General features: G+C 44.9%; 1 protein-coding gene across 1 annotated transcript in view; it reads right to left on the bottom strand.

Annotated features, from left to right (window-relative positions):
* mms22l (MMS22-like, DNA repair protein) overlaps window positions 1–26,095 on the bottom strand; it is a 297,601-nt gene that overhangs the window by 19,094 nt on the left and 252,412 nt on the right. Inside the window, exon 24 of the mRNA XM_063033047.1 lies at window positions 24,893–25,060. Within this exon, the coding sequence (XP_062889117.1) occupies window positions 24,893–25,060 (168 nt within the window). The remainder of the gene's footprint in view (window positions 1–24,892; window positions 25,061–26,095) is intronic.

The following is a 26,095-nucleotide window of genomic DNA, read 5'->3' as shown; positions in this document are numbered from 1 at the left end:
ACGTGTAGCCATGGGAGCAGATGCTGGATGGTCAGACGAGCAGCTGGTGCAAATCACAAGTCCTGGTTATGTGATCACGCACACCAGGCAGCAATCTCTGATAATGGCTGGGGTCAACCATCTTGTAAAGACACTGCCTAGAAGAGGGCAATGGCAAACTACTTCTGTGGAAAAATTTGACCATGAACAACAACTACGGTCATGGAAAGACCATAATTGTCCATTTCATACAAGACGGCACATAGCAATGATGATGAATACAACAGTACTGAAAACATTAACTAAGAATTTAACAATAAAAAAAATCATTGCACAGTTCATTCTTATAAAGATTTTTTAAATTTTGAATAAAATTTGTCGATATATAAAAAAAATACTTTTGAATTAGTCTGTGTTTCATTTGTGTTCAATTTTACCGAGCAACAAAGAACACTTCAAGATGTAATCAGATAACTAATTTTTGATAATGTTAAAATGCAAATGCAAATTTAAGTCATTCAACCAGATAATTATATTTTTTGGCCCCCTGCTGTTTGGTAAAATTTCACAGAATACAAATCTTAGTATAATTAGAATACAAATTTCAGTATAATTATCAGTTTGGTTCAGTTTGCAACATTACCTCATAATCAGTACTTCTTCAGGAGGAATTTATGTGTGGGAAGGCTGCCCCTTCAATAACCCTGGCTCTTCTTTGTGCTGTGAAGCACCTTACCGCCCAGGAGAAGTTAGTTAGAGGGGACAGAAAAATATTCTCAGTGTGTTGCACTTTGGGAGGGCAAACCAGGGTGGTCTTACAGAGTGAAGGGTAGGGTACTGACAAATGAGGTAGTACAGAGGGATCCGTGAATACAGGGACATAATTCTTTGAAAGAAGGTAGATAGAGTCATAAAGAGAGCGTTTGGCATATTGGACCATAAATCGAAGTATTGAGTACAGGAGTTGGGATGTTATGTTGAAGTTGTATAAGCTGCATTAGAAGCCTAATTTGGAGTATTGATCGCCAGAACTTGAGGATTTGAGTTCTAGGGAAAGGTTGGATAGGTTAGGACTGTTTCCCTCAAGTGCAGGAGAATCAGGGGAGATTTGATAGAGGAGTATAAAATTATGAGGGTATAGATAGGACAAATACGAGCAAGCTTTTTCCACTGAGATTAGGTGAAACTAAAAGTAGAGGACATGGGTTAAGAGTGAGGGGTGAAATACTTAGTGGAAACATGAGGGGAAACTTCTTCCCTCAGAGGCTGGTGAGGGTGCGGAACGAGCTGCAGGTGGAAGTGGTGAATGTGTATTCGATTTCAACATTTAAGAAAAGTTTGGACAGGTACACGGATGGGAGGGGTATGGAGGGATACAGTCGATGGGACTAGAGGGACTAAAGAGTTCAGCATGGACAAGAGGGACTCTGGGGCCTGTTTCTGTGCTGTAGTGCTCTGTGACTCTGTGATGTTACCGGGACTGAAAGGCTTGAGTTAGCAGAGGACGGATAGGCTGGGAATGTTTCCATTTTGCTAAGGAGGCCAAGAGCTGATGTTGAAGAGGGATACAAAATCATGAAGGGTGTGGATAAGGTCACAGTCTGTTTTTCCAGGGTAGGTGAATCTAAAAGTAAAGGGTATAAGTTTAAGGTGAGAGGGGAAAGATTTAAAAGGAACCCGAGAGAAATTTTTTTCCCCACACAGAATATGGTGGTTTATGGAATAAGTTATAGGGGAAGGTGTAGAGGGAGGTACAATTACAACTTTTAAAGGGCACCTAGACAGGTACATGTAACTAGCTGAACACAGGTAGATGGGAACATACTGTATGGGCATCTTGGTGACATGGATATCTGGGGCAGAATGGCCTGTTTCTGTCTGTCCAGTTCTCTCTCTTTACTGCCCATCATACCACTGGCGTTTAGGGCAGTGATGAAGGACCTCCATCTCTGGTGGTGTTCAGGGCTTCCTTCATAATGCCAGTAGCTTCCTCTTGGTTTTCACTGCTGTCAGTCATACAAGTCCTGTGTGGAGACTCAGGAATACCGTCGCACTCAGATGTAGAAGGATTCTTCATTGCTGTTTCCGTAACAGTTTTGTTAACAGTCAAGGTTGTTAGCCCTGAGCTAAACCCCCGAACCTGGAGGACCTGTGGACCACTCTTAGTCTGACCTTTACCCTTTGACCTGTTTGGCATGGATGACCCTACGAAGAGCCAAACCATAAAGCCCTGACCCCAGCCAACATAGCTGTCTGGATCATTGAGGCTCGCAAGCCTCCAGACCCAGCGATAAAGTTGAAGTCCTCTTCAAGGTGTTCAGCTCCATAGCCAACATTTACCTTTCAAACACCACTGTTCATTCACTTTCTAGCTCTTTGTGGTATTGTGTAGATGGATTGGATGCTGTGTGTGCTGATCTCTTAATGCAGACAAAGGGGAGTTCAGGAAAACAGTAACAGAATGCAGAAAGGAGTGTAATAGTTTCAGAAAAAGTGCAATGCAGGCAGACAATATGGTGAAAGGTCATAAAGAGGTAAATTGTGAGGTCAACAATTCATCTTATCACACTAGGGAATCATTTAATAGCTTTATAATGGTGGGATAGAAGGAAGCCTGGCGAGACATGCTTTCAGGCTTTTATACCTTCTACCAGATGGAAGAGGAGAGAAGAGAGAATGTCTGGGGTGCATGGGGTCTTTGATTATATTGGCTGCTTTACCGAGGCAGTGCGATGTATAGACAGAGTACATGTAGGGGAGCTGGATCCTGTGATGTCCACAAATCCCTGCAGTTTCTAGCAGTCATGGGTAGAGGAGTTGTGATTCCAAGCATGATGTATGATGAATAGGATGCCTTCTGTAGTGCATCGACAGAAATTGATAATGACTGACAGGGACATGTGAAATTTATTTACCCTGAAGTAGAGGCATCAGCCGTGGTACCTATTTGTTAGGACCTAGTAAACAGAACAGTGCGGTTGAAGAGCTAGTAAGACCTCCATTGATCAGGGTCGATGATACGTCCTAGCTGTCTACATAAGCCAGGTCAATACAATATGGAGAGCAAGCTGCTCCCCATTTAGCAGGCTCCTCCTCTCCATGCAGATGCTGAATACAAAGAATGGCAGACACTAATACAGTCTGGTACCAGCAGCATCACGGGACTTGCTAGACAGTGTTGAACTCAACGTAGGACTGCTGTAGGGAATCCAGCTCCGGATTTTTCCTTTGGCGTTCACTCACAAAGACTTCCCATGAATGGGTAGAGCCACAAAGCAGTGGAGGTTTGAGATCAGAGTTTTCTTTCTCCTAGATGAGCTGCCAACCCCAGCTGACGAGCCCCATCTACCTGAAATGACTAGTCTTAAGGCATTAGCAACCCACCTTTACCCCTTCTCCTGTCGGTAGAAACGGTTCTGCCGGGTTTAGTAACTAAGTCACGTGTGAAGGCCAGGAACTGGACTTGGTTGTCAGAGGGTATTTGAGACACACACCATTGGGAGCATTTAATAGGTAGCGAGAGCTTATCCCCACTACCCACCCCATCCCCCAATATATAACCAGTATGAAGGGTTATCGATCATATTCAGAAGAGATTTACAGTAGATTATTTTGGTTTTATGTTTAGTGCAGACATCATGGGCCAAAGGGCTTGTTTGTCCTGTCCTGTTCCGCGGAGGTGTACATGTCTGCAAAAAGCTGCCCTGCTTTGTTCTAAGTTCAGATAAGCTTGTTCAAACTTTGCTTTTTTGTGGAAGCTAGTGGTACTCAAAGACAGTTGGCTACACTGTCATGGTAATAATCGAGTCCTGTTGGTATGAGTTCTGTGCAAGCCCACTCATACTTTGCTCTTTATTGGAGAAGAGTGCAGCTATGTTCATGTCCACAGATCCCCCAACGTTGCTGTGCAAGTAGATAGGATGGTTAAGGCGGCGTATGCTGCCTTCTTAGCCATGGGATCGAGTCTAAGAGCTGTGCGGTGCAGTTGCAGCTCTACAAAAACCCTGGTTAGACCATTCTTGGAGTATTGTGCTCAGTTCTGGTCACCTCATTATAGGACGGATGTGGAAACTTTAGAGAGGGTGCACAGCAGAAATACCAGGATGTGGCCTGGATTAGCATATCTTCTGAGGAGAGGTTGAGCGAGCTCAGTCTTTTCTCTTTGGAGTGAAGGAGGACGAGATGTGACTTGATAGTGGGGGCAGCCAGGACTTTTTATCCAGGGTGGAATTAGCTGATATGAGAGGGGATAATTTTGAGGCAATTACAGGAAAGCATTGGGATGATGTATCGGAGGTAGGATTTTTTCCAGAAAGAGGGCTGGGTGTATGGAACACACTGCCAGTGGTGGTGGTAGAGGCATATTGAGGGCATGGATAGGCAAATGGATGATAAAAATACGAAGGGCTAGATGGGTCTTAGAGTAGGTCAAAGCTCAGCACAAAACTGTGGGCTGCAGCACCTGTACTGTGCTGTAATATTCTATGTTTATTTATTGAGATACAGCATGGAACAGGCCCTTCATGCCAGCCAGCAACCCACGTTCTAACCTCATCACAGGTCAATTTACAATCACCAATTAACTTACCAACTGTAATTGTGGGAGGAAACTGGAGCACCTGGAGGAAACCCACGCAGTCATGGGGAAAACATACAGACTCCTCGCAGGCAGCGGCGGGAATTGAACCCAGGTCGCGGGTACTGTAAAGCGTTGTGCTAACCACTATGCTACCGTGCCACCCCACTATGCTACCATTCTGAAGGGGAGTAATTTTAAGGTGATCAGAGGAAAGTATGGGGGAGGGGATAGCTGAGGTAGTTTTTTTTACACACAGAGAGTGGTGGGCACATGGAACACTCTGCCAGGGGTGCTGGTCGAGGCTTTTAGACAATGTTAATCTTAGAAAGAGAAGAGACTCTTAGATAGGCACATGGGTAAAAGAAAAATGGGGGGCTATGCAGGAGGGGAGGTTTAGGTTGATCTTGGAGTAGGTAAAGGCCAGCACAACATCGTGGGCTGAAAGGCCTGTACTGTGCTGTATTGTTCTCTCTTGCATGTTTAAACCAGAAGACAAAGAGCAGATTTAGGCCATTTGGCCTATTAAGCCTGCTCTACCATTCCATCATGACTGATTCATTATCCTTCTCAACCCCATCCTGCTGCTTTCTCCCCGTCGACTTTGACATCCGTACTAATCAGAAACCTATCGACCTCCGCTTTAAATATACCCAATGACTTGGCTTCTTAGCCACCTGTGGCAGCGAATTCCACAGACTCAACACCCACTGGCGACTGAAGTTCCTCCTCATCTTTGGTCTAAATGGACATCCTTCTCTTCGGAGACTGTGATCTCTGGTCCTAACTCCCCCACTAAAGGAAATATGTTCTCCACAGCCACTCTATCTAGACCTTGCAATATTCGATCAGTTTCAATGAGATCCTCCTCATTCTTTTAAACCTCAGCAAGTACAGGCACAAAAGCATCAAAAGTTGCGCATACATTAATCCTTTCATTCTCAGAACCATTCTCATGAACCTCCTCTCTACCCCAACAGTCGCTGGACCCTTGGGCCAAATCTGGTTTCAGAAATCTGGCTGAATCCTGAATCCTGCTGGTACTGAAACAGGCAGCACCATCAGGTTCTCTTTCAGTATTTTACCAGGCAAAGGGGGATGGAATTTCGGTTATTCTGAAACAAGAGGCAGACATTGAACCCGAATCTATCTGACAGACAAGGATAAATTAAAACTGAAAAGGGCAACAGCTGGGAAGAGCAGAGAGGAGCAGGACTTTGACAGTTGTCCATCGGCTCAGAAGAGAGAGCTTTGTACTGTACAGTGAGAAAGAGATCAAATGATCACTGCCTCTCCAATATCCCCAGTATCAGCGGTCTTAAAACAACTGTGTACTTATGCCAGACAAACTCAGTTGGAATGAAGAAGTTATACAGTTTAGGCATTTCAAATGTGTGCTCAACTTGGGCTGTTTCCCAGGTCGAGGATTCCTAATGAAGTGTCCATACCAGGCTGTGATGCAACCTGTCAGAATACTTTCCACATTACATCTATCGAATGGAACAGAATGAAATAAAATTTCAAGTATTTACTTTTAAACAGAATACATAGTTATCAGGGACTAGTTCCGAAAAAACGCCAACAATTAGAATGGATAGACCATCAAACAGTCCGGAACAGCACAGGCCCTCTGGCCCATGATCTTTTAATCTCCTCTAAGGTCAATCTAACCCTTCCCTCCCACATAACCCTGCCATATTTCTATCATACATGTGTCTATCTAAGAGTTCATAAAACCATAAGATATAGGAGCAGAATTAGGCCATTTGGCCCATCAAGTCTGTTCTGCCATTTCATTATGGCAGCTCCAATCTCCTGCCTTCTCCCCATATCCTTTCATGCCTTGACCAATCAAGAATCTATCAACCTCTGCCTTAAATATACATAAAGACTTGGCCTTCACAGCTGCCCGTGGCAACGAATTCCACATTTTAACCACTCTCTGGCTAAAGTAATTCCCCCTCATTTCTGTTGTAACAGGACACCCCTTTATTCTGAGGCCAAGTCCTCTGGTCTTAGACTCTCCCACCACAGGAAACATCCTCTCCACATCCACTCTATCAAGACCATTCACCATTTGATAGGTTTCAATGAGGTCACCCCTCATTCTTCCGAATTCTAGTGAATACAAGCCCAGAGCCATCAAACATTCTTCATAAGACAAGTCATTCAATCCTGCAATCAGTTTTATGAACCTCGTTTGAACACTCGCCAGTATCAACACATCCTTTCTAAGATAAGGGGCCCAAACCTGCTCACAATACTTCAAGTGGGCCTCACCGGTGCTTTATAAAGTCTCAACATTACATCATTACTCTTATCTTCCAGTCCTCTTGAAATGAATGCTAACGTTGCATTTGCCTTCCTCACCACTAACTCAACCTGCAAGTTAATCTTTAGAGAATCCTGCAGAGAACCCTTTGCACTTCAGATTTTCTGTATTTTCTCTGTATTTATAGTCCATCCTTTCATTTCTTCTGCCTGTAACACCCTGGGAAAGGTTTCACTGCTAATGTAATGGTCTTTCTGAAGCAGCAATGTTTGGGTTATGGCTAGAGATAACGGGGGCTTTGGAATGTGAGCCATCCAATGAAGGGAATGGTTTTTCTTGTTGTGTGCCGGAGACGGAGGTGATCTGGGTCTTTTATTTGGCAGAAGCTGGGGAGAGAAGATGCCAGAAAGGAGCGGTGGTAGACACCAGAGAGGAGTGGACTTGGAGTGGGGCTGGGAGTTGATGAAGCCCAGGGAAATCAATGGAGGACCAGCGGAAGGGAAACCATGAGCTCCAACTTTTGCACGTTAGACTGTTTCAGTAAAATGGGTCCTTTTCTTTCTATTTTTCTTTACTAATCTTTTAGTCAAATTAAACATTATAAAGCTAAATAATTTAATTGCATATGGTGTACTGTCTGTTATTTTGAGGTACTGATTTGTAACAGAGTGACACATCACGCAGCATCGACACAAACAGGAGGTTTTGCACCTCAATCTCACACGTTCAGTGGGGTCAGAGATTGTCTTCCCTAGACATACGCAGACGACACAACATGAGGCTTACAATTGGGATCGATTTCATTGGATGCTGTTTTATTGCCCTAAGCACTGAACCAGTGGGTTGTATGTTTAAGTCTGTGCTAAGCTATTGTCCGGTAAAGCGAATACGATATGAGGGTATGGATGCTACCAGGTTTGAGCGGTGGTGTGCATCCACGGGATTACCCGTGCGAGTTGAGTGTGGTAGATATTCATACTCCTGATGAATTGTTAATTCAACTTTGAAGTACTGTTAAAGCTGTAGACAAAGTTTCGATTGTGGGGTGGAGATGTGATAAAATGGTGGGCACAGGCTTTGTTTTAATCCAGACTAATGCTGATGTAATAGCAGTGGAACTGCCTGGTACTATTGTGGCCCCAGGAGAGGTGGGGGGCCGTGGACAGTCCATACTTTCCAGGGGAAGGAGAGTGTAGGAGAGCGGGCCAAATCGCAAGTCGAGTCTCCCGTAGCTAGGGGCGGAGACGTCCAAGACAGGGTTCTCTCGTTTCTGCTTAGCGAGGGGAAGGAGTGGTCTGATTTGGAATGTCTAATGAGACCCTGTCGCCCAGTGAAGAATCAGAATCCTGAGTTAGTATCCACACTTACCTCTCTGGTGGATAAATGGAAAAATGCCCAGATTGGAAGTCCCAGCTATCGCTGGCTCCGCCTGTTCTCAGGAATGAAGCCCACCCCTAAAGGGGAGGAGGAGTCTGAGAGCTGGTCAGAGCAGAGCTCTCAGTTGTTAGTTGAGTGGCAGTGCTCTGATGATGTAAGACAGCAGTGACTGGTTGAGAGTTTGAGTGGGCGGGCTGCTGACGTACTGAGAGCCGTAAAGGCACAGAAACCCCTTACCACTTCTGCGGCCTACATGCAAGCACTAGAGAAGGTGTCTGGTGTGACAGGAAGCCCAATGGAGCAGATGACGGGTTTCAGAACATGTGTCAGCAGAAGGGGAAGAAGCTTTCTGCCTACATCTTTTGGCTAGAGAGGCAGCTGAGCTGTTTGTGGTGCAGAGTTGATATTTAGATGGCTGAGGTGGATCAGTTAAGATTGGACCAAATAGTGAAAGGCACCCAGTCCCAGGACCTGATCGCTTGGGGTCTCCAACTGTCTCATAAGATGCGCGCCCCCCCCCCACCCCCCCGTTTGTTGCGCTGATCAGAGAAGTATGAGAGGAGGAGAACACATCGGAGGCACGGGAGGCCTCTATCAGCAGGGTACAGTCCTCAGTAGTGGTCCCTTTCTTTGAAGTGACCACGGATAGCCTGCCCTGGGGAGTGGTAGAGGAGATTGTGGCAGAGTTGACAACTGAGATGTCCTGGTTGTTATCAGCGGGTGTGGCCCCCCATTTGATGGAGCATATGGAAGGCGGATCCTCTAAGGGATGGACTAAGCGGAGGGCTGCTAGCAGTTGGTGTCACACGAGAAGGGGAGTGGCCAGTATTGTCTGTTATAACTGTGGTGAAAAGGGACACTTCAGGCGGGAGTGTAAACGAGGGGAAACCCCTCGAGGAGTGAGTCCCCAGGTACCTAAGCAGAGAGAGACGTTGGGAAAACTTAAAAGAGACCCAGTGAGGGGATGGCCTGGTGTATCGGGGGAACACATTCCCAGCAATATATCAAGGAACACTCTAAAGCAAAAAAACATATTCCTGAAGGCTTAGTGGGGCCAAGCTCCAGTGTATTGCTACAGGTAGAGGGTATCTATGCTAGAGCCATACTTGACACAGGGTCACAGGTCACTTTGCTGTACCGTTCAGTTTACAACCGGTATTTGATGCATTTACCATTGATGCCACTCAGTGCACTAGAGATCTGTGGTCCTCGTGCGGGTGATTATCCACACAATGGTTATTTGTCAGTGAAGCTGGAGTTTTCGGAGGCCGATGCAGGAGTGGCTGAGGCCCTTTATGCATTAGTGCTGGTTTGTCCGGACCCCGTTGAGAAGGGCGGTGTTTCAATTCTCGTGGGGACCAACACTCCTATTGTGAGGAGGCTCACGGGAGTCTGCAGGAAGAAGGCTGGCGAGAGCTTTCTGGGAACATTGTCCGTGCACCCGGTGTTTCGAACTGCTTTTGAGGAAGTGCGTGGCTGCATTGGGCCAGATAACGAGTTTAGAGGAGGGACTGTGTGGTTCACCCAGTGCAGTCCAATCGTGTTACAGCCTGGGGAAGTAGCGAGAGTAATGGGAAACCCCAAATTTCCCAGAATGTCTGATGGCGAGGACCTCTTGGTGGAGGGCGAGGCTCCCCAGAAGACCACGAAGAGGAGTCAGGCCTGATGGTGAGGTCTGAACTGCAGAAGCCCTTGGTTGTACAGGTGAGCAGGATGACAGTGATTGTCGGGAACACTACGAAGAGGGAGGTCACCTTCAAGCGGGGGATGCCCGTGATGCATCTGTTCCTGGATACGGTAATGTCTAGTGTCCCTGTGAGACAAGCCGGGGAGAAAAATGGGGAAAGTTGGCTGCTGAGTCATTCAATTTTGGGGACTCCCTGGTACCTGTGGGTTGGAAGAGGAAGTTGGTAGACAAGCTGTTGAAATTGGAAGGTGTCTTTTCCACTGACGAGTTTGACGTGGGTTGTTCCAAGAGCACTCGCCATATTATCCGGGTGACTGAGGACACCCTGTTCAGAGAGAGGTCGCGGCAACTGGCCCCTGCAGAGGTAGAAGACGTTCGATTTCATTTGTGTAAGCTGAAGGAAGCTGGGATCATCACTGAGCTCAGAAGCCCCTGTGCATCCCCAATAATGGTGGCTTGGAAGAAGAATGGGATGGTACGGATGTGTGTGGACTATAGGACTCTGAACAGGCATACTGTCCCCAACCAGTATATAGTCCCAAGGATCGAAGACGCGCTGGCCTGTCTGAGTGGTGCAAAGTGGCTGGTTCAGTGTGCTGGGCTTGAGGAGTGGATATTACCAGATCCCCGTGAGTGAGGCTGACTAAGAGAAGATGGCATTTGTACGTCCAGTTTGAAAGGATGCCCCAGGGAATAGAAACATAGAAAATAGGTGCAGGAGTAGGCCATTCGGCCCTTCGAGCCTTATGATCATGGCTGATCATCCAACTCAGAACCCCGCCCCAGCCTTCCCTCCATACCCCCTGATCCCCGTAGCCACAAGGGCCATATCTAACTCCCTCTTAAATATAGCCAATGAACTGGCCTCAACTGTTTCCTGTGGCAGAGAATTCCACAGATTCACCACTCTCTGTGTGAAGAAGTTTTTCCTAATCTCGGTCCTAAAAGGCTTCCCCTTTATCCTCAAACTGTGACCCCTTGTTCTGGACTTCCCCAACATCGGGAACAATCTTCCTGCATCTAGCCTGTCCAATCCCTTTAGGATTTTGTACGTTTCAATCAGATCCCCCCTCAATCTTCTAAATTCCAACGTGTACAAGCCCAGTTCATCCAGTCTTTCTTCATATGAAAGTCCTGCCATCCCAGGAATCAATCTGGTGAACCTTGGATGGCAAGGATGTCTTTCCTCAGATTAGGGGACCAAAACTGCACACAATACTCCAGGTGTGGTCTCACCAAGGCCTTGTACAACTGCAGTAGTACCTCCCTGCTCCTGTACTCGAATCCTCTCGCTATAAATGCCAGCATACCATTTGCCTTTTTCACCGCCTGCTGTACCTGCATGCCCACTTTCAATGACTGGTGTATAATGACACCCAGGTCTCGTTGCACCTCCCCTTTTCCTAATCGACCACCATTCAGATAATAATCTGTTTTCCTATTTTTGCCGCCAAAGTGGATAACTTCACATTTATCCACATTAAATTGCATCTGCCATGAATTTGCCCACTCACCCAACCTATCCAAGTCACTCTGCATCCTCTTAGCAACTTCCTCACAGCTAACACTGCCACCCAGCTTCGTGTCATCCGCAAACTTGGAGATGCTGCATTTAATTCCCTCATCCAAGTCATTAATATATATTGTAAACAACTGGGGTCCCAGCACTGAGCCTTGCGGTACCCCACTAGTCACCGCCTGCCATTCTGAAAAGGTCCCGTTTATTCCCACTCTTTGCTTCCTGCCTGCTAACCAATTCTCCATCCACATCAATACCTTACCCCCAATACCGTGTGCTTTAAGTTTGCACACTAATTTCCTGTGTGGGACCTTGTCAAAAGCCTTTTGAAAATCCAAATATACCACATCCACTGGTTCTCCCCTATCCACTCTACTAGTTACATCCTCAAAAAATTCTATGAGATTCGTCAGACATGATTTTCCTTTCACAAATCCATGCTGACTTTGTCCGATCATTTCACTGCTTTCCAAATGTGCTGTTATCACATCTTTGATAACTGACTCCAGCAGTTTCCCCACCACCGACGTTAGGCTAACCGGTCTATAATTCCCTGGTTTCTCTCTCCCTCCTTTTTTAAAAAGTGGGGTTACATTAGCCACCCTCCAATCCTCAGGAACTAGTCCAGAATCTAACGAGTTTTGAAAAATTATCACTAATGCATCCACTATTTCTTGGGCTACTTCCTTAAGCACTCTAGGATGCAGACCATCTGACCCTGGGGATTTATCTGCCTTCAATCCCTTCAATTTACCTAACACCACTTCCCTACTAACATGTATTTCGCACAGTTCCTCCATCTCACTGGATCCTCTGTCCCCTACTATTTCTGGAAGATTATTTATGTCCTCCTTAGTGAAGACAGAACCAAAGTAATTATTCAATTGGTCTGCCATGTCCTTGCTCCCCATAATCAATTCACCTGTTTCTGTCTGTAGGGGACCTACATTTGTCTTTACCAGTCTTTTCCTTTTTACATATCTGTAAAAGCTTTTACAGTCCGTTTTTATGTTCCCTGCCAGTTTTCTCTCATAATCTTTTTTCCCCTTCCTAATTAAGCCCTTTGTCCTCCTCTGCTGAACTCTGAATTTCTCCCAGTCCTCAGGTGAGCCACTTTCTCTGGCTAATTTGTATGCTTCTTCTTTGGAATTGATACTATCCCTAATTTCTCTTGTCAGCCATGGGTGCACTACCTTCCTTGATTTATTCTTTTGCCAAACTGGGATGAACAATTGTTGTAGTTCATCCATGCAACCTCGGGAATATCGGGAGCCCCTGCGACCTTCCAGCGTGTCAGGGAGAAAATGGTGGGGGATATGAACTTGCTTGAGGTATAGGTGTATCTGGATGACCTCAGTGTTTGGGTCCACCTTGGAAGAACATGAAGCGAGGCTGCCTGAAAGCTAAAGCGTTAAGAACTTTCCCTGGACAAGTGCCAGTTCTGCAAGACGTCTGTCAGTTATGTTGGGCACATAGTCTTATGGGATGGAGTAGCTACCGATCTGTCTGAGATAGACATGGTGACCACATGGCCAAGGCCCCAGATTGTGAGCGCTTTGCGCTCATTCCTTAGGTTCTGTGGTTACTATCGGAGGTTTGTGAAGGACTACGCAAAAGTGGTTACACCCTATGTAGTGAAGATGCCAAATATACCAGTTTTCCAGGTGAATCCAAAGAACTGGAATGGGCCTGTCAAGATTCTCCATTGGAACCACCTTCTGCCTCTGGGGCAAGAGGTGCAGGTTGACCCAGGGCCCGAAATGGAGCCTACACCTCGTAAGAGGACTCTGCAGTGATGCAGGGCAACTGAAGAACCAACAGCAGGAGAGATTAGACCAGCCCCTACCCCGGAATGGGATATGGACTTGGAGAATGAGGAAATGGGGGTGTGGTATATGCTGCCTTTTGCTATCTCCCCACTGATTGAGGAAGAGATTCCCAACCCATTTCACACTGAGTCAGGTGAAATCGGGCGGGGCGGGGGGGGGGGCTACCTGTGGCAGCCTGGGTTTCAGTGGGACCTTTCAAGGAATGAAGCGGGGCTCAGCCAAGGGACAGCGGGGTCCGAGTTGCAGGAGGGCACAAGTGATAGGCCTGGGGATGCCTCACCAGGTAGACCAGAAGTATTCCAAGAAGTGTCGGAACCTGAAGTAGACGACGAGTATGGACGTCTCAAAGAATCAGGAGACCACCAGGTAGGCTGGTCTATGTAGCACTGGGGGAACAGAGTGCAGCCCCTACCACTTTGGGGAGTTATGTCACTGCCTTTTACACCTGGGTTGGACTTTGTGCTTTGCATGAAGGATTGGCAAATTATCTCAAAGTCATGAGGGCATGACTAAATTTGGTGGTGGGGGGGGGGGAGAATGTAACGCCCTGGGAAAGGGTTCACTGCTAGTGTAGTGGTTTCTCTTTAGCGCAGTGTTTGGATTATGGCTAGAGATAACGGGGGCTTTGGTATGTGCGCTGTCCGATGAAGGAAGTATTTTTTTCTTGTTGTGTGCCTGAGACCGAGGTGATCTGGGTCTTTGTTCAGCGGAAGATGGGGAGAGAAGATGCCAGAAAGGAGAGGTCGTAGACACCAGAAAGGAGTGGACTTGGAGTGGGGCCGGGAGTCGACGAAGCCCGGGGAATTCAATGGAGGACCAGCGGAAGGGAAACCGTGAGCTCCAATGTGCACATCAGACTGTTTCATTAAAATGGTTCTTTTTCTTTTTTTTTACTTTACCAACCCTTCAGTCAAATTAAGAATTATAAAGCTAAATCCTTTAATTGCATATGGTGTACTGTCTGATATTTTGTGGTACTGATTTGTAACAGGGTGACACATCACACAGCATCCACACAAACAGGAGGTTTTGCACCTCAATCTCACACGTTCAGTGGGGCCAGAGATGGTCTTCCCTAGATGTACGCAGACGACAACCTGAGGGTTACATACCAATGTGTATGATCATACTCTTCTGAACACTGCATTCAATCTGTCATCTCTTTGCCTATTCTCCTAATCTGCCTAAATTCTTCTGTAGCCTCTCTACTTCCTCAAAACTACCTGCCCCTCCAGCTATCTTCATATCTTCTGCAAACTTTGCAAAAAAACCATCAATTTCATCATCCAAATCATTGACATATAACGTAACAGGAATTGGTCCCAACACAGTCCCCTGTGAAACACCACTAGTCGCCAGCAGCCAGCCAGAAAAGACCGCCTTTATTCCCCTTCTTTTTCTCCCGCCAGTCAGCCACTTTATCCATACCAGAATCATTCCTGTAATACAAGGGAATGTGCTATCTTGGATCTGGTCCTGTGCAATGAGGAGGGTAAAATTAGCAATTTTGTAGCTAAGGATCTGCTTGGAAAGAGTGAGCACAGTATGATTGAGTTTCTCATACAAATGGAAGATGCAATAGTTCGATCTAAAACCAACGTATTATGCCTGAACAGGGAAGACTACAACGGGATAGGGTAGACTGGGAACACAGGCTATATGGTGGGACAGTTGAAGAACATTGGAAGACTTTCAAAGAGATTTTTCACAGTGCTTAACAGAAGTATATTCCAGTTAAAAGCAAGAACGGTAAGTGTGGGGAGAGCCAGCCTTGGATAACTAAGGAAATAAAGGAAGGCATCAAACTAAAAGTTCATGCATAGAGGGAGTACAAAGAAGGTTCACCAGATTGATTCCTGGGATGGCAGGACTTTCATATGAAGAAAGACTGGATGAACTGGGCTTGTACTCGTTGGAATTTAGAAGATTGAGGGGGGATCTGATTGAAACGTATAAAATCCTAAAGGGATTGGACAGGCTAGATGCAGGAAGATTGTTCCCGATGTTGGGGAAGTCCAGAACAAGGGGTCACAGTTTGAGGATAAAGGGGAAGCCTTTTAGGACCGAGATTAGGAAAAACTTCTTCACACAGAGAGTGGTGAATCTGTGGAATTCTCTGCCACAGGAAACAGTTGAGGCCAGTTCATTGGCTATATTTAAGAGGGAGTTAGATATGGCCCTTGTGGCTACGGGGATCAGGGGGTATGGAGGGAAGGCTGGGGCGGGGTTCTGAGTTGGATGATCAGCCATGATCATAAGGCTCGAAGGGCCGAATGGCCTACTCCTGCACCTATTTTCTATGTTTCTATACAAAGTTGCCAAGAGTAGTGGGAGACTGGACGATTGGAAAAACTTTAAAAAGCAACAAAGAACCACTAAGTGAGCAATAAAGGGAAGATAGATTATGAAAATAAACTAGCACAAGATGTAAAAATAGATAGTAAAAGTTTTTATAATTATATAAAGTGGAAAAGGTTGGTCCAAGTGAACATAGGTCCCGTGGAAGACGAGAAGGGGGAACTGATATTTGATAACGAGGAAATGGTTGAGGCTTTGAATGACTATTTTGTGTTGGTCTTCAGGGTGTAGGACACATCTAACATGCCAAAGAGAGATGTTATGGATGCAATGGGTGGTGAGGACCTCAATACAATAGCTATCACTAAAGAGGTAGTGCTGAGTAAACTTGTCCTGAAGGTAGACGAGTCCCCTGGTCCTGATGGGACACATCCCAGGGTGCTGAAAGAAATGGCAGAGGTTATAGTTGAGGCTTTGGTGATAATTTACCAAAATTCTCTGGACTCTGGGGAGGTCCCAACGGATTGGAAGAAGGCGAATGTCACGCCACTGTTCAAAAAAGAATATAGGCAAAAGGCAGGTAACTATAGGCCAGTTAGTTTAACATCTGTAGTTGGGAAAATGTTTGAAGCTTTCGTTAAAGAAGAAATAGCGATGCATCTGGAAAAAAATGGATTCGGCAAAGACAGGTCCTGTTTGACAAACTTAATGGAGTTCTTTGGGGATATAACGAGTGCAGTAGATAGAGCGGAACAGATGGATGTTAGTTACTTGAATTTCTAGAATGCATTAGATAAGGTGCACATAAGACATCCATAAGATAAGGATGCGTAGAGTTGGGGGTGATGTATTGACATGGATAGAGGATTGGTTAACTAATAGAAAGCAGAGAGCTGGGATATATGGGTGTTACTCTGGTTGGCAATCAGTGATAAGCAGTGTGCCACAGGGGTTGGTCTGGGCCCGCAACTGTTTATGATATACATTAATGATTTGGAAGAGGGGAGCAGGAGTAGTGTATCCAGATTGATGAAATAGACAATAAGTAACAACAGAACCATCGCCGACCCCTGCAAAACACTAGTAATCACAGGTTTCCAGTCAAAGAGGCAACCATTACAACCACTCGCCACAAATCCAATGACTACCTCATCTTGAATGCCAAGCAATTGTACCTTCTTGTCCAACCTCCCCTGCAAACCCCTGTCAAAGGCCTTGCTAAAGTCCATGCAGAAAACATCTACTACCTTGCCTTCTTCAACTTTCCTGGTAACTTTCTCTAAAATCTCTATTAGATTGTTTAGACATGACATATCACACAAAGCCATGTTGACTATCCCTAATCAGTCTCTGTCTATCCAAATACTGAGATACCCGGTTCCTTAGAACACCTTCATATAACTTTCCCACAACGGTTGTCAGACTCATCAGTCTATAATTTCCTGACTTATTCTTAGAGCCTTTCTTAAATATATAGATGGCATTTGAACTGTGTTTATGCAGTCACGCATGTAGAGAGTAGACTTGTGGGCTAAGCACAGATCCTTAAGGTGTGTTGGTGTTGATTGCCTACGAGGACAGATGTTACTTCCAATCTGCGCTGTCTATGGTCTCCCGGTGAGGGAGTCGAAGATCCAGGGAGGTACAGAGGGAGAGGGTGAGGGAGAGGGAGGTAGAAAGATCCAGGTTGTGAAGCTCAATGATCAATACCTTGTAATAATTTTGCTGGAGTCTCCATGAAAGTGAAGGCTGACCTGGCTCATGAGTTTGTTCATCCCAACAGAAGTTACCGGAACAGCAAAGATTGACAAACTGGGCATTTGGGGCAGCTTCATAAACCACCTGAATGGAGTTTACTTAAGAGCCTTGTTCATAGTCTGCATGTGGCATTTAGCCACACATCCAAATTCTTTTAGACCATAGAATGCAAGACACAAGAGCAGAATTAGGCCACTTGGCCCATCGAGTCTGCTCTGCCATTCCATCATGGCTGATTTATTAACCATCTCAACCCCATTCTCCTTTCTCACCAACTACCTGCCTACTGTATTGAATTGAATTGACTTTATTACCTACATCATATACATGAGGAGTAAAAATCTTTTTGTTACGTCTCCATCTAAATGTGCAATGTGCAATTTACAGTAATTTATAATAAATAATATGTACAACAGGATAGGCAATATAACATGGACATACAGTTGTGTCAGCATCAATTAAGCAGTCTGATGGCCTGGTGGAAGAGGCTGTCCCAGAACCTGTTTTATGCTGCGGTATTGTTTCCCGGATGATAGTAGCTGGAACAGTTTGTGGTTGGAGTGACTCAGGTCCTCAATGATCCTTCGGGCCCTTTTTACATCCCTGTCTTAGTAAATGTCCTGAATGCCCTGAATTAACTTCGGGGTGACTACCTCCCTGTAGCTCCAGGCCATCACCTCATTCTCCAGTATGAGTGCAAGGTCATCCAGCTGCAGCTCCAGTTCCCTCACACGGTTTGTAAGAAGCTACAGCTGCATGCACTTTTTGAAGATGTAGTTATCAAGGAGACTGGAGGTCTCCCAGAATTCCCACATCTCACATGAAGAGCAAATCACGGATCCTGGACCCATTCTCACTGCACTAGCTATGTACTATTAGAGAAAGAAACTTGCCAGAATCTTACCTTAGCCTTCATTTCTTCCCAAGCCGGAAACTAACCACTCTAACACTGTCCTACTCCACTTAAACTTAACTTCTTGTTATCGGCCTTTGTCAAGTGCTTAATAGATCACAATGAGACCTTAAGCTCTCATTAAATATCATATTGACTCACTAACAAACAACCACTTGTCATGATTGAAACCTGCTGCAAAGTACCAAAAGGCCCCAGAGTTTACTCTGACTTGTGGAGTTGATTTGTGTTCAAACTCCAAGCCAGCAATTCCTACTCTATTAGGTGTCTCTGCTGGTGGAGCCACTGGCCCACAATGCCAGGAGTCTGGGTTCAGTCATAACTTTGGATGCTGTCTGTGTGGAATTTGCATGCTCTCTGTGATCCTGTGCGCCTCCTCCATGTCCTCCAGCTTCCTTTCACATCCCAAAGACCATGAGGGTTTGGGATTGGTTACTGTGAATTGACCCTGATGCATTGGTGAGTAGCAAAATCCTGATGGTAATGTGGAAATGAGGGAGGGGGTGATTGAGATTAAAGGAGAGCAAGGACTCACTGGGCTGAGGAATCTCCTGCTCTTAATAAAGAGACTACTGAGGGTCGGTTCGAGGTCTTTTGATGCTGTAGCCCATCCACTTCACGGATTGACATTGTGTGCATTCAGAGATGCTCTTCTACACACCATTGTTGTAACACATGGTTATTTGAGTTACTGTCACCTTCTTGTCAGCGTGAACCAGTCCAGCCATTCTCTTCTGACCTCTCTCATTAACAAGGCATTTTTGCCCCACTGAACTGCCACTCACTGGATTTTTTTTTTTTGTTTTTCACACCATTCTCTGTAAACTCTAGAGACTGTTGTGCATGAAAATCCTAGGAGATCAACAGTTTCTGAGATACTCAAATCACTCCATCCGGCACCAACAATCATTCCATAGTCAAAGTCACTTAGATCACATTTCCTCCCCATTCTGATGTTTGGTCTGAACAACAACTGAACCTCTTGACCACGTCTGCATGCTTTTATGCACTGAGTTACTGCCACATGATTGGCTGATTAGATATTTGCATTAATGATGTGTATAGGTTTTCCTAATAATGTGGCCACAGTCTATATATCCATGCTCTATCTCTCTGTGGTTCTGTGAATGAATTAATGTTATATTCAATATCAATGTGTATACAATTCAATAACATACAGTAGTGAGCAGTTAATGTAATGCTATTACAGTACCAATGATCCAGGTCAATCCCACCGCTGACTGTAAAGAGTTTGTGTTTTCTCTGCGTAACCACATGGGGGTTTCCTCCCACATTCCAAAGATGCACCGGTTAGTAGGTTAATCCTCAGTACAAAGAATATATAGGGCAGCACATTAGTGTAGCAGTTAGCATAACACTATTACAGCATCAGCAACGTGGGTTCAATTCTCACCACCGCGAATAAGGAATTTCTACGTTTATGGTGTTCCTGGGTATGTACGTTTCGGTGCTCCTGAGCTAAATTCCCACAGATGTCTATAAGTCCAGTTTCCTTCCACATTCCAAAGACGTACAGACCAATATGTTATAAACAGAAGAAATTCTGCAGATACCGGAAATCCTCCTATCAGATTCCTTCTTCTCCAGCCCTTTACCTCACCTTGCAGCTTCTTATGTCATCATCCACCTGGCCTCACCTATCACCTGCCAGCTTGCCCACTTTCTCCACCCCTCACTTCCTCATTCTGGCATCCTCCCTCTTCCTTTCCAGTCCCGACGAAGGGTAGCGGACCGAAACGTTGACTCCCGTTTATCCATTCTCATAGATGTTACCTGATCCGCTGAGTTCGTCCAGCATTTTGTAGGGGTTAGTAGGCTAACGGTAACTGGAGGGCACAGGCTCCTTGGACCGGAAAGGCATGTTGCCATGTTCTATCTCTAAATAAATAAAAGCAAGCAATGACATTGATCAGTCTGAATTATCTAACTTCCAGTTATTTCCATCTACCTCACTTCCTCTTTGTTATATAAAAAGCCACCTTACCAAGTGTTCTGTGACAAAACAGGTAGACAAAAGTAGATTTCAAAACATTAACTTAAAACCTTTATTTGCCACAATTAACTACAATATATTTATGAAACAATATATTTATAAAAAGTACTGTACAAGTTTTTACAACATGGTATTCAAGTATCACTCAGATGCTTGCCGGTACAAACTTCTCTGATGAATCTAGTCATTACTGTTTTCTAACTTGGCAATTTCAGCTTGTCCTTCCTCCCCAAGATGGATCAATAGTCTTCTGTAGGATGCTCTGTAGGGAATTCAAAAATATACTTTCAGAAAGATGAAAGAACCAGGTGATATACACTCAGTGCCCACTTTATTAGGACAACCTGCTCATTAAAGCAAACATCCAACCAGGCAATCGTGTGGCAGCAACCCACTGCATAAAAGCATGCGGTTCAGTTGCTGTTCAGACCAAACATCAGCATGGGGAAAAAATGTGACCGAAGTGACTTTGGCCGTGGACTGATGGTTGGTGCCAGACAGGGTGGGTTGAGAATCTCAGAATTTGCTGATCTCCTGGGTTTACACACACAATTTTCTCCAGAGTTTACACAGAATGGTGTGAAAAACAAAAGTACATCCAGTGAGCGGCAGTTCTGTGGGTGAAAGTGCCTTGTTAATGAGAGTGGTCGGAGGAGAATGGCCAGACTGGCTCACGCTGACAGGAAGGTGACAGTAACTCAAATGACCACACGTTATAACATTGATATGCAGAAAAGCACCCCTGAATGCACAACCCGTTAGACGTTGAAGCAGATGGGCTGCAGCAGCAGAAGACCACATTGGGTTCCTCTCACGTACCTAATAAAGTGGCACTGAGCGTATTTTTCATAAACGCAAAGGTCCCTGACCCAGAACATCGAACTGTTTATTCACCTCCATACATACTCCCTAATCTGCTGAGCTCCTTCAGCATTCTGTGGGTTGATACATTTTTTCAAACAGAATGCTTATAACATCTGACTGCAATGGTATAGTTCACAAACAAGAGAAAATCTGCAGATGCTGGAAATCCAAGCAACTCTCATAAAATGCTGGAAGAGCTCAATCGGCCAGGCAGCATCGATTGGGGGGAAAAAAGTACAGTTGACTTTCGGGCTGAGACGATTCGGCTGGAGTGGCGAAGGGTCTCGGCTCGAAACGTTGCCTGTACTTTTTTCTACAGATGCTGCCTGGCCTGCTGAGTTCCTCCAGCATTTTGTATGTGTTGCATGGTACAGTTCAGTTTTTTTTTTAAACAGGCAATATATTAGATTTAATTACTACAAGCTTTTGTACTCAAGATTTCGGGTTCCAACTCCACTTTATCATTTAGGGATTGTAAATTTGCTGATCACACAAAGGTTGGGAATGTTGTGGACGGTGTGGAGGGCAGTCAGAGGTTACAGTGGGACATTGATAGGATGCAAAACTGGGCTGAGAAGTGGCAGATGGAGTTCAACCCAGATAAGTGTGAGGTGGTTCATTTTGGTAGGTTAAATATGATGGCAGAATATAGCATTAATGGTAAGTGTGGAGGATCAGAGGGATCTTGAGGTCTGAGTCCATAGGACACCCAAAGCTGCTATGCAGGTTGACTCTGCGGTTAAGAAGGCATACGGTGCATTGGCCTTCATCAACTGTGGGACTGAGTTCAAGAGCTGAGAGGTAATGTTACAGCTATATAGGACCCTGGTCAGACCCCACTTGGAGTACGGTGCTCATTTCTGGTCACCTCACCACAGGAAGGATGTGGAAACCATAGAAAGGGTGCAGAGGAAATTTACAAGGATGTTGCCTGGATTGGGGAGCATGCCTTATGAGAATAGGTTGAGTGAACTTGGCCTTTTCTCCTTGGAGTGACGGAGGATGAGAAGTGACCTGATAGAGGTGAATAAGATGATGAAAGGCATTGATCGTGTGGGTAGTCAGAGGTTTTTTTTCCCAGGGCTGAAATGGCTAATATGAGAGGGGACAGTTTTAAGGTGCTTGGAAGCAGGTACAGAGGAGATATCAGGGGTAAGTTTTTTTACGCAGAAAGTGGTGAGTGCGTGGAATGGGCTGCTGGTGACTGTGGTGGAGGCGGATACAACAGGGTCTTTTAAGAGACTTTTGAATAGGAACATGGAGCTTAGAAAAAATTAAGAGGGCTTTGGGTAACCCTAGGTAATTTCTAAAGTAAGTACATGTTTGGCACAACATTGTAGGCCGAAAAGCCTGTATTGTGCTGTAGGATTTCTATGTTTCTATACGGTCTTAAGCAGAATTAGGCCATTTGGCCCATCAAGTCTGCTCCAAAATTCCATGGTTGATTTATTATCCTTTTCAACCTGATGCTTCTGCCTTCTCCCCATAGACTTGGAAGCCCTTACTAATCAAGAACCTATCAACTTCTACTTTAAATATACCCAGTTATTTGACCTGCACAACTGTCTGTGGCAATGACTTCCACAGATTCACTACCCACTGGCTAAAGCAGTTCCTCCTCATCTGTTCTAAATGGATGTCCTCCAATGCTTAGGCTGTGCCAGTGACCCAGATAAATTCCCGCTGCTGTGCTTAAAGAGTCTGTACATTCTCCCTGTGACAGTATGGCTTTCCTTCCACTTTCCAAAGACATACGGGTGAGTAGGTTAATTGGACACAATTAATCGAGTGTAATCGAGTGCTGTGGGCTTATTGGGATGGAAGGGCCTCTTACTGTGCTGTATCTCTAAATAAAACAACATGGCTGGAGTAAATTATCCTTCAATGCAGATAGCTTTTGGCCATCTACTCTGGAACCTTGGAGTGCAGACCAGAGTAACTGTTGTTCCTGTAAAGGTGAATTGATTATGGGGGGCAAGGACATGGCAGACCAATTGAATAATTACTTTGGTTCTGTCTTCACTAAGGAGGACATAAATAATCTTCCAGAAATAGTAAGGGACAGAGGGTCCAGTGAGATGGAGGAACTGAGTGAAATACATGTTAGTAGGGAAGTGGTGTTAGGTAAATTGAAGGGATTGAAGGCAGATAAATCCCCAGGGCCAGATGGTCTGCATCCTAGAGTGCTTAAGGAAGTAGCCCAAGAAATAGTGGATGCATTAGTGATAATTTTTCAAAACTCGTTAGATTCTGGACTAGTTCCTGAGGATTGGAGGGTGGCTAATGTAACCCCAATTTTTAAAAAAGGAGGGAGAGAGAAACCGGGGAATTATAGACCGGTTAGCCTAACGTCGGTGGTGGGGAAACTGCTGGAGTCAGTTATCAAGGATGTGATAACAGCACATTTGGAAAGCGGAGAAATGATCGGACAAAGTCAGCATGGATTTGTGAAAGGAAAATCATGCCTGACGAATCTCATAGAATTTTTTGAGGATGTAACTAGTAGAGTGGATAGGGGAGAACCAGTGGATGTGGTATATTTGGATTTTCAAAAGGCTTTTGACAAGGTCCCACACAGGAGATTAGTGTGCAAACTTAAAGCACACGGTATTGGGGGTAAGGTATTGGTGTGGGTGGAGAATTGGTTAGCAGACAGGAAGCAAAGAGTGGGAATAAACGGGACCTTTTCAGAATGGCAGGCGGTGACTAGTGGGGTACCGCAAGGCTCAGTGCTGGGACCCCAGTTGTTTACAATATATATTAATGACTTGGATGAGGAAATTAAATGCAGCATCTCCAAGTTTGCGGATGACACGAAGCTGGGCGGCAGTGTTAGCGGTGAGGAGGATGCTAAGAGGATGCAGGGTGACTTGGATAGGTTGGGTGAGTGGGCAAACTCATGGCAGATGCAATTTAATGTGGATAAATGTGAAGTTATCCACTTTGGTGGCAAAAATAGGAAAACAGATTATTATCTGAATGGTGGCCGATTAGGAAAAGGGGAGGTGCAACGAGACCTGGGTGTCATTATACACCAGTCATTGAAAGTGGGCATGCAGGTACAGCAGGCGGTGAAAAAGGCAAATGGTATGCTGGCATTTATAGCGAGAGGATTCGAGTACAGGAGCAGGGAGGTACTACTGCAGTTGTACAAGGCCTTGGTGAGACCACACCTGGAGTATTGTGTGCAGTTTTGGTCCCCTAATCTGAGGAAAGACATCTTTGCCATAGAGGGAGTACAAAGAAGGTTCACCAGATTGATTCCTGGGATGGCAGGACTTTCATATGAAGAAAGACTGGATGAACTGGGCTTGTACTCGTTGGAATTTAGAAGATTGAGGGGGGGGATCTGATTGAAACGTATAAGATCCTAAAGGGATTGGACAGGCTAGATGCAGGAAGATTGTTCCCGATGTTGGGGAGGTCCAGAACGAGGGGTCACAGTTTGAGGATAGAGGGGAAGCCTTTTAGGACCGAGATTAGGAAAAACTTCTTCACACAGAGAGTGGTGAATCTGTGGAATTCTCTGCCACAGCAAACTGTTGAGGCCAGTTCATTGGCTATGTTTAAGAGGGAGTTAGATATGGCCCTTGTGGCTACAGGGGTCAGGGGGTATGGAGGGAAGGCTGGGGCGGGGTTCTGAGTTGGATGATCAGCCATGATCATAATAAATGGCGGTGCAGGCTCGAAGGGCCGAATGGCCTACTCCTGCACCTATTTTCTATGTTTCTATGTATCTTGCAACACTTGGGATAAACTGAGAAACAACTCTCCTGAAATGATAGCATTCTGAGAACAAGACCTACCTTTGCAAACTGTTTCTTCCCAGTCCTTGCTTATGTTCCGTGTCCTTCAGAGTTTGACTTAGTGTGGGAATGAGACCGACAACCAAATCTTGATTCAGCACAACTACCATTTCTAGGATATTGAAGACCTGGTGGTCGTAGATCCCAAAATTCTGCTGAATGAATTGCCTGGAGAAAGTTCCATTCATACAGTCGTAATTTCAGAACAGCAAATAGAAGTTTAAAATTCAAAACAAATTTATTATCACATTTGTCCCATATACAACGCTGAAATTCCCTTTCTTGCGGGCACTTTCAGTAAATACAAGAACCACAATAGAATCAATAAAAGATCCCACACAAAAAGACAGATGAACAACAAATGTGCAAAAGACAACAAACTGCGCAAATATAAAAAGAAAGAAAAACAAACAACAAATATCAAGAACACGAGATGAAGGGTCCTTGAAAGTGAGTCCATAGGTTGTGTTATCAGTTAGTATGATATTTTCACTTTTCATTCAGCGTTCTTGTGGAAATTACAATGAAATAACTATTGTGAACTTAAACAAAGTGATTCCTTGTAAGTTTAAGAAGTCACAAACAGACACTACTTAGAAAATGTTTTTAATTAAAAAAGTGATTTATTTTTGAAATAAATATTTTGACGGGGGTGGAGATGCGTTTCTACCATAGCACTCATTCTCTCCAAGGGTGGTGGATGGTTGTATGAGCAGCTGATGCATATCCACGTTCTGGTTATGTGACCACTGATGCCAGGCAGACAGTCTCTGAAGAGTAGTGATAAATGTCAAGGACCTTGATTGCACACGCCATACTACAAGGCAAACAATGATGATGATGATGTGTTGGAAGTAGGTATTAAAACCATACAAGTTTTTATCAAAAGCCAGAGACTTTTTCCCAGGGTAGAAATACCTAATACAAGGGGGCATAATGTTAAGGTAATTGGAGGAAAGTATAAGGGGTAGGATTTTTTGCAGAGAGTGGTGGGTGCGTGGAATGCACTGCCAAGGGTGTTGGTATAGTAGAAGCAGATATATTAGGGACATTTAAGAGACTCTTCGATATGCACATGTGAGAAAAAATGGAGGGAAGGGTTAGATTGATCTTAGTAGATTAAAAAGTTGGCACAGTAATATGGGCTGAAGGGCCTGTGCTGTGCTGTATGTTGATCTCATTTCAAACATAGGTAGCACAGTT

The sequence above is a fragment of the Mobula hypostoma genome, chromosome 2 (assembly GCF_963921235.1).
Source record: "Mobula hypostoma chromosome 2, sMobHyp1.1, whole genome shotgun sequence".
Classification (NCBI taxonomy): domain Eukaryota; kingdom Metazoa; phylum Chordata; class Chondrichthyes; order Myliobatiformes; family Myliobatidae; genus Mobula; species Mobula hypostoma.
This window is presented reverse-complemented; position numbering and strand designations above follow the sequence as displayed.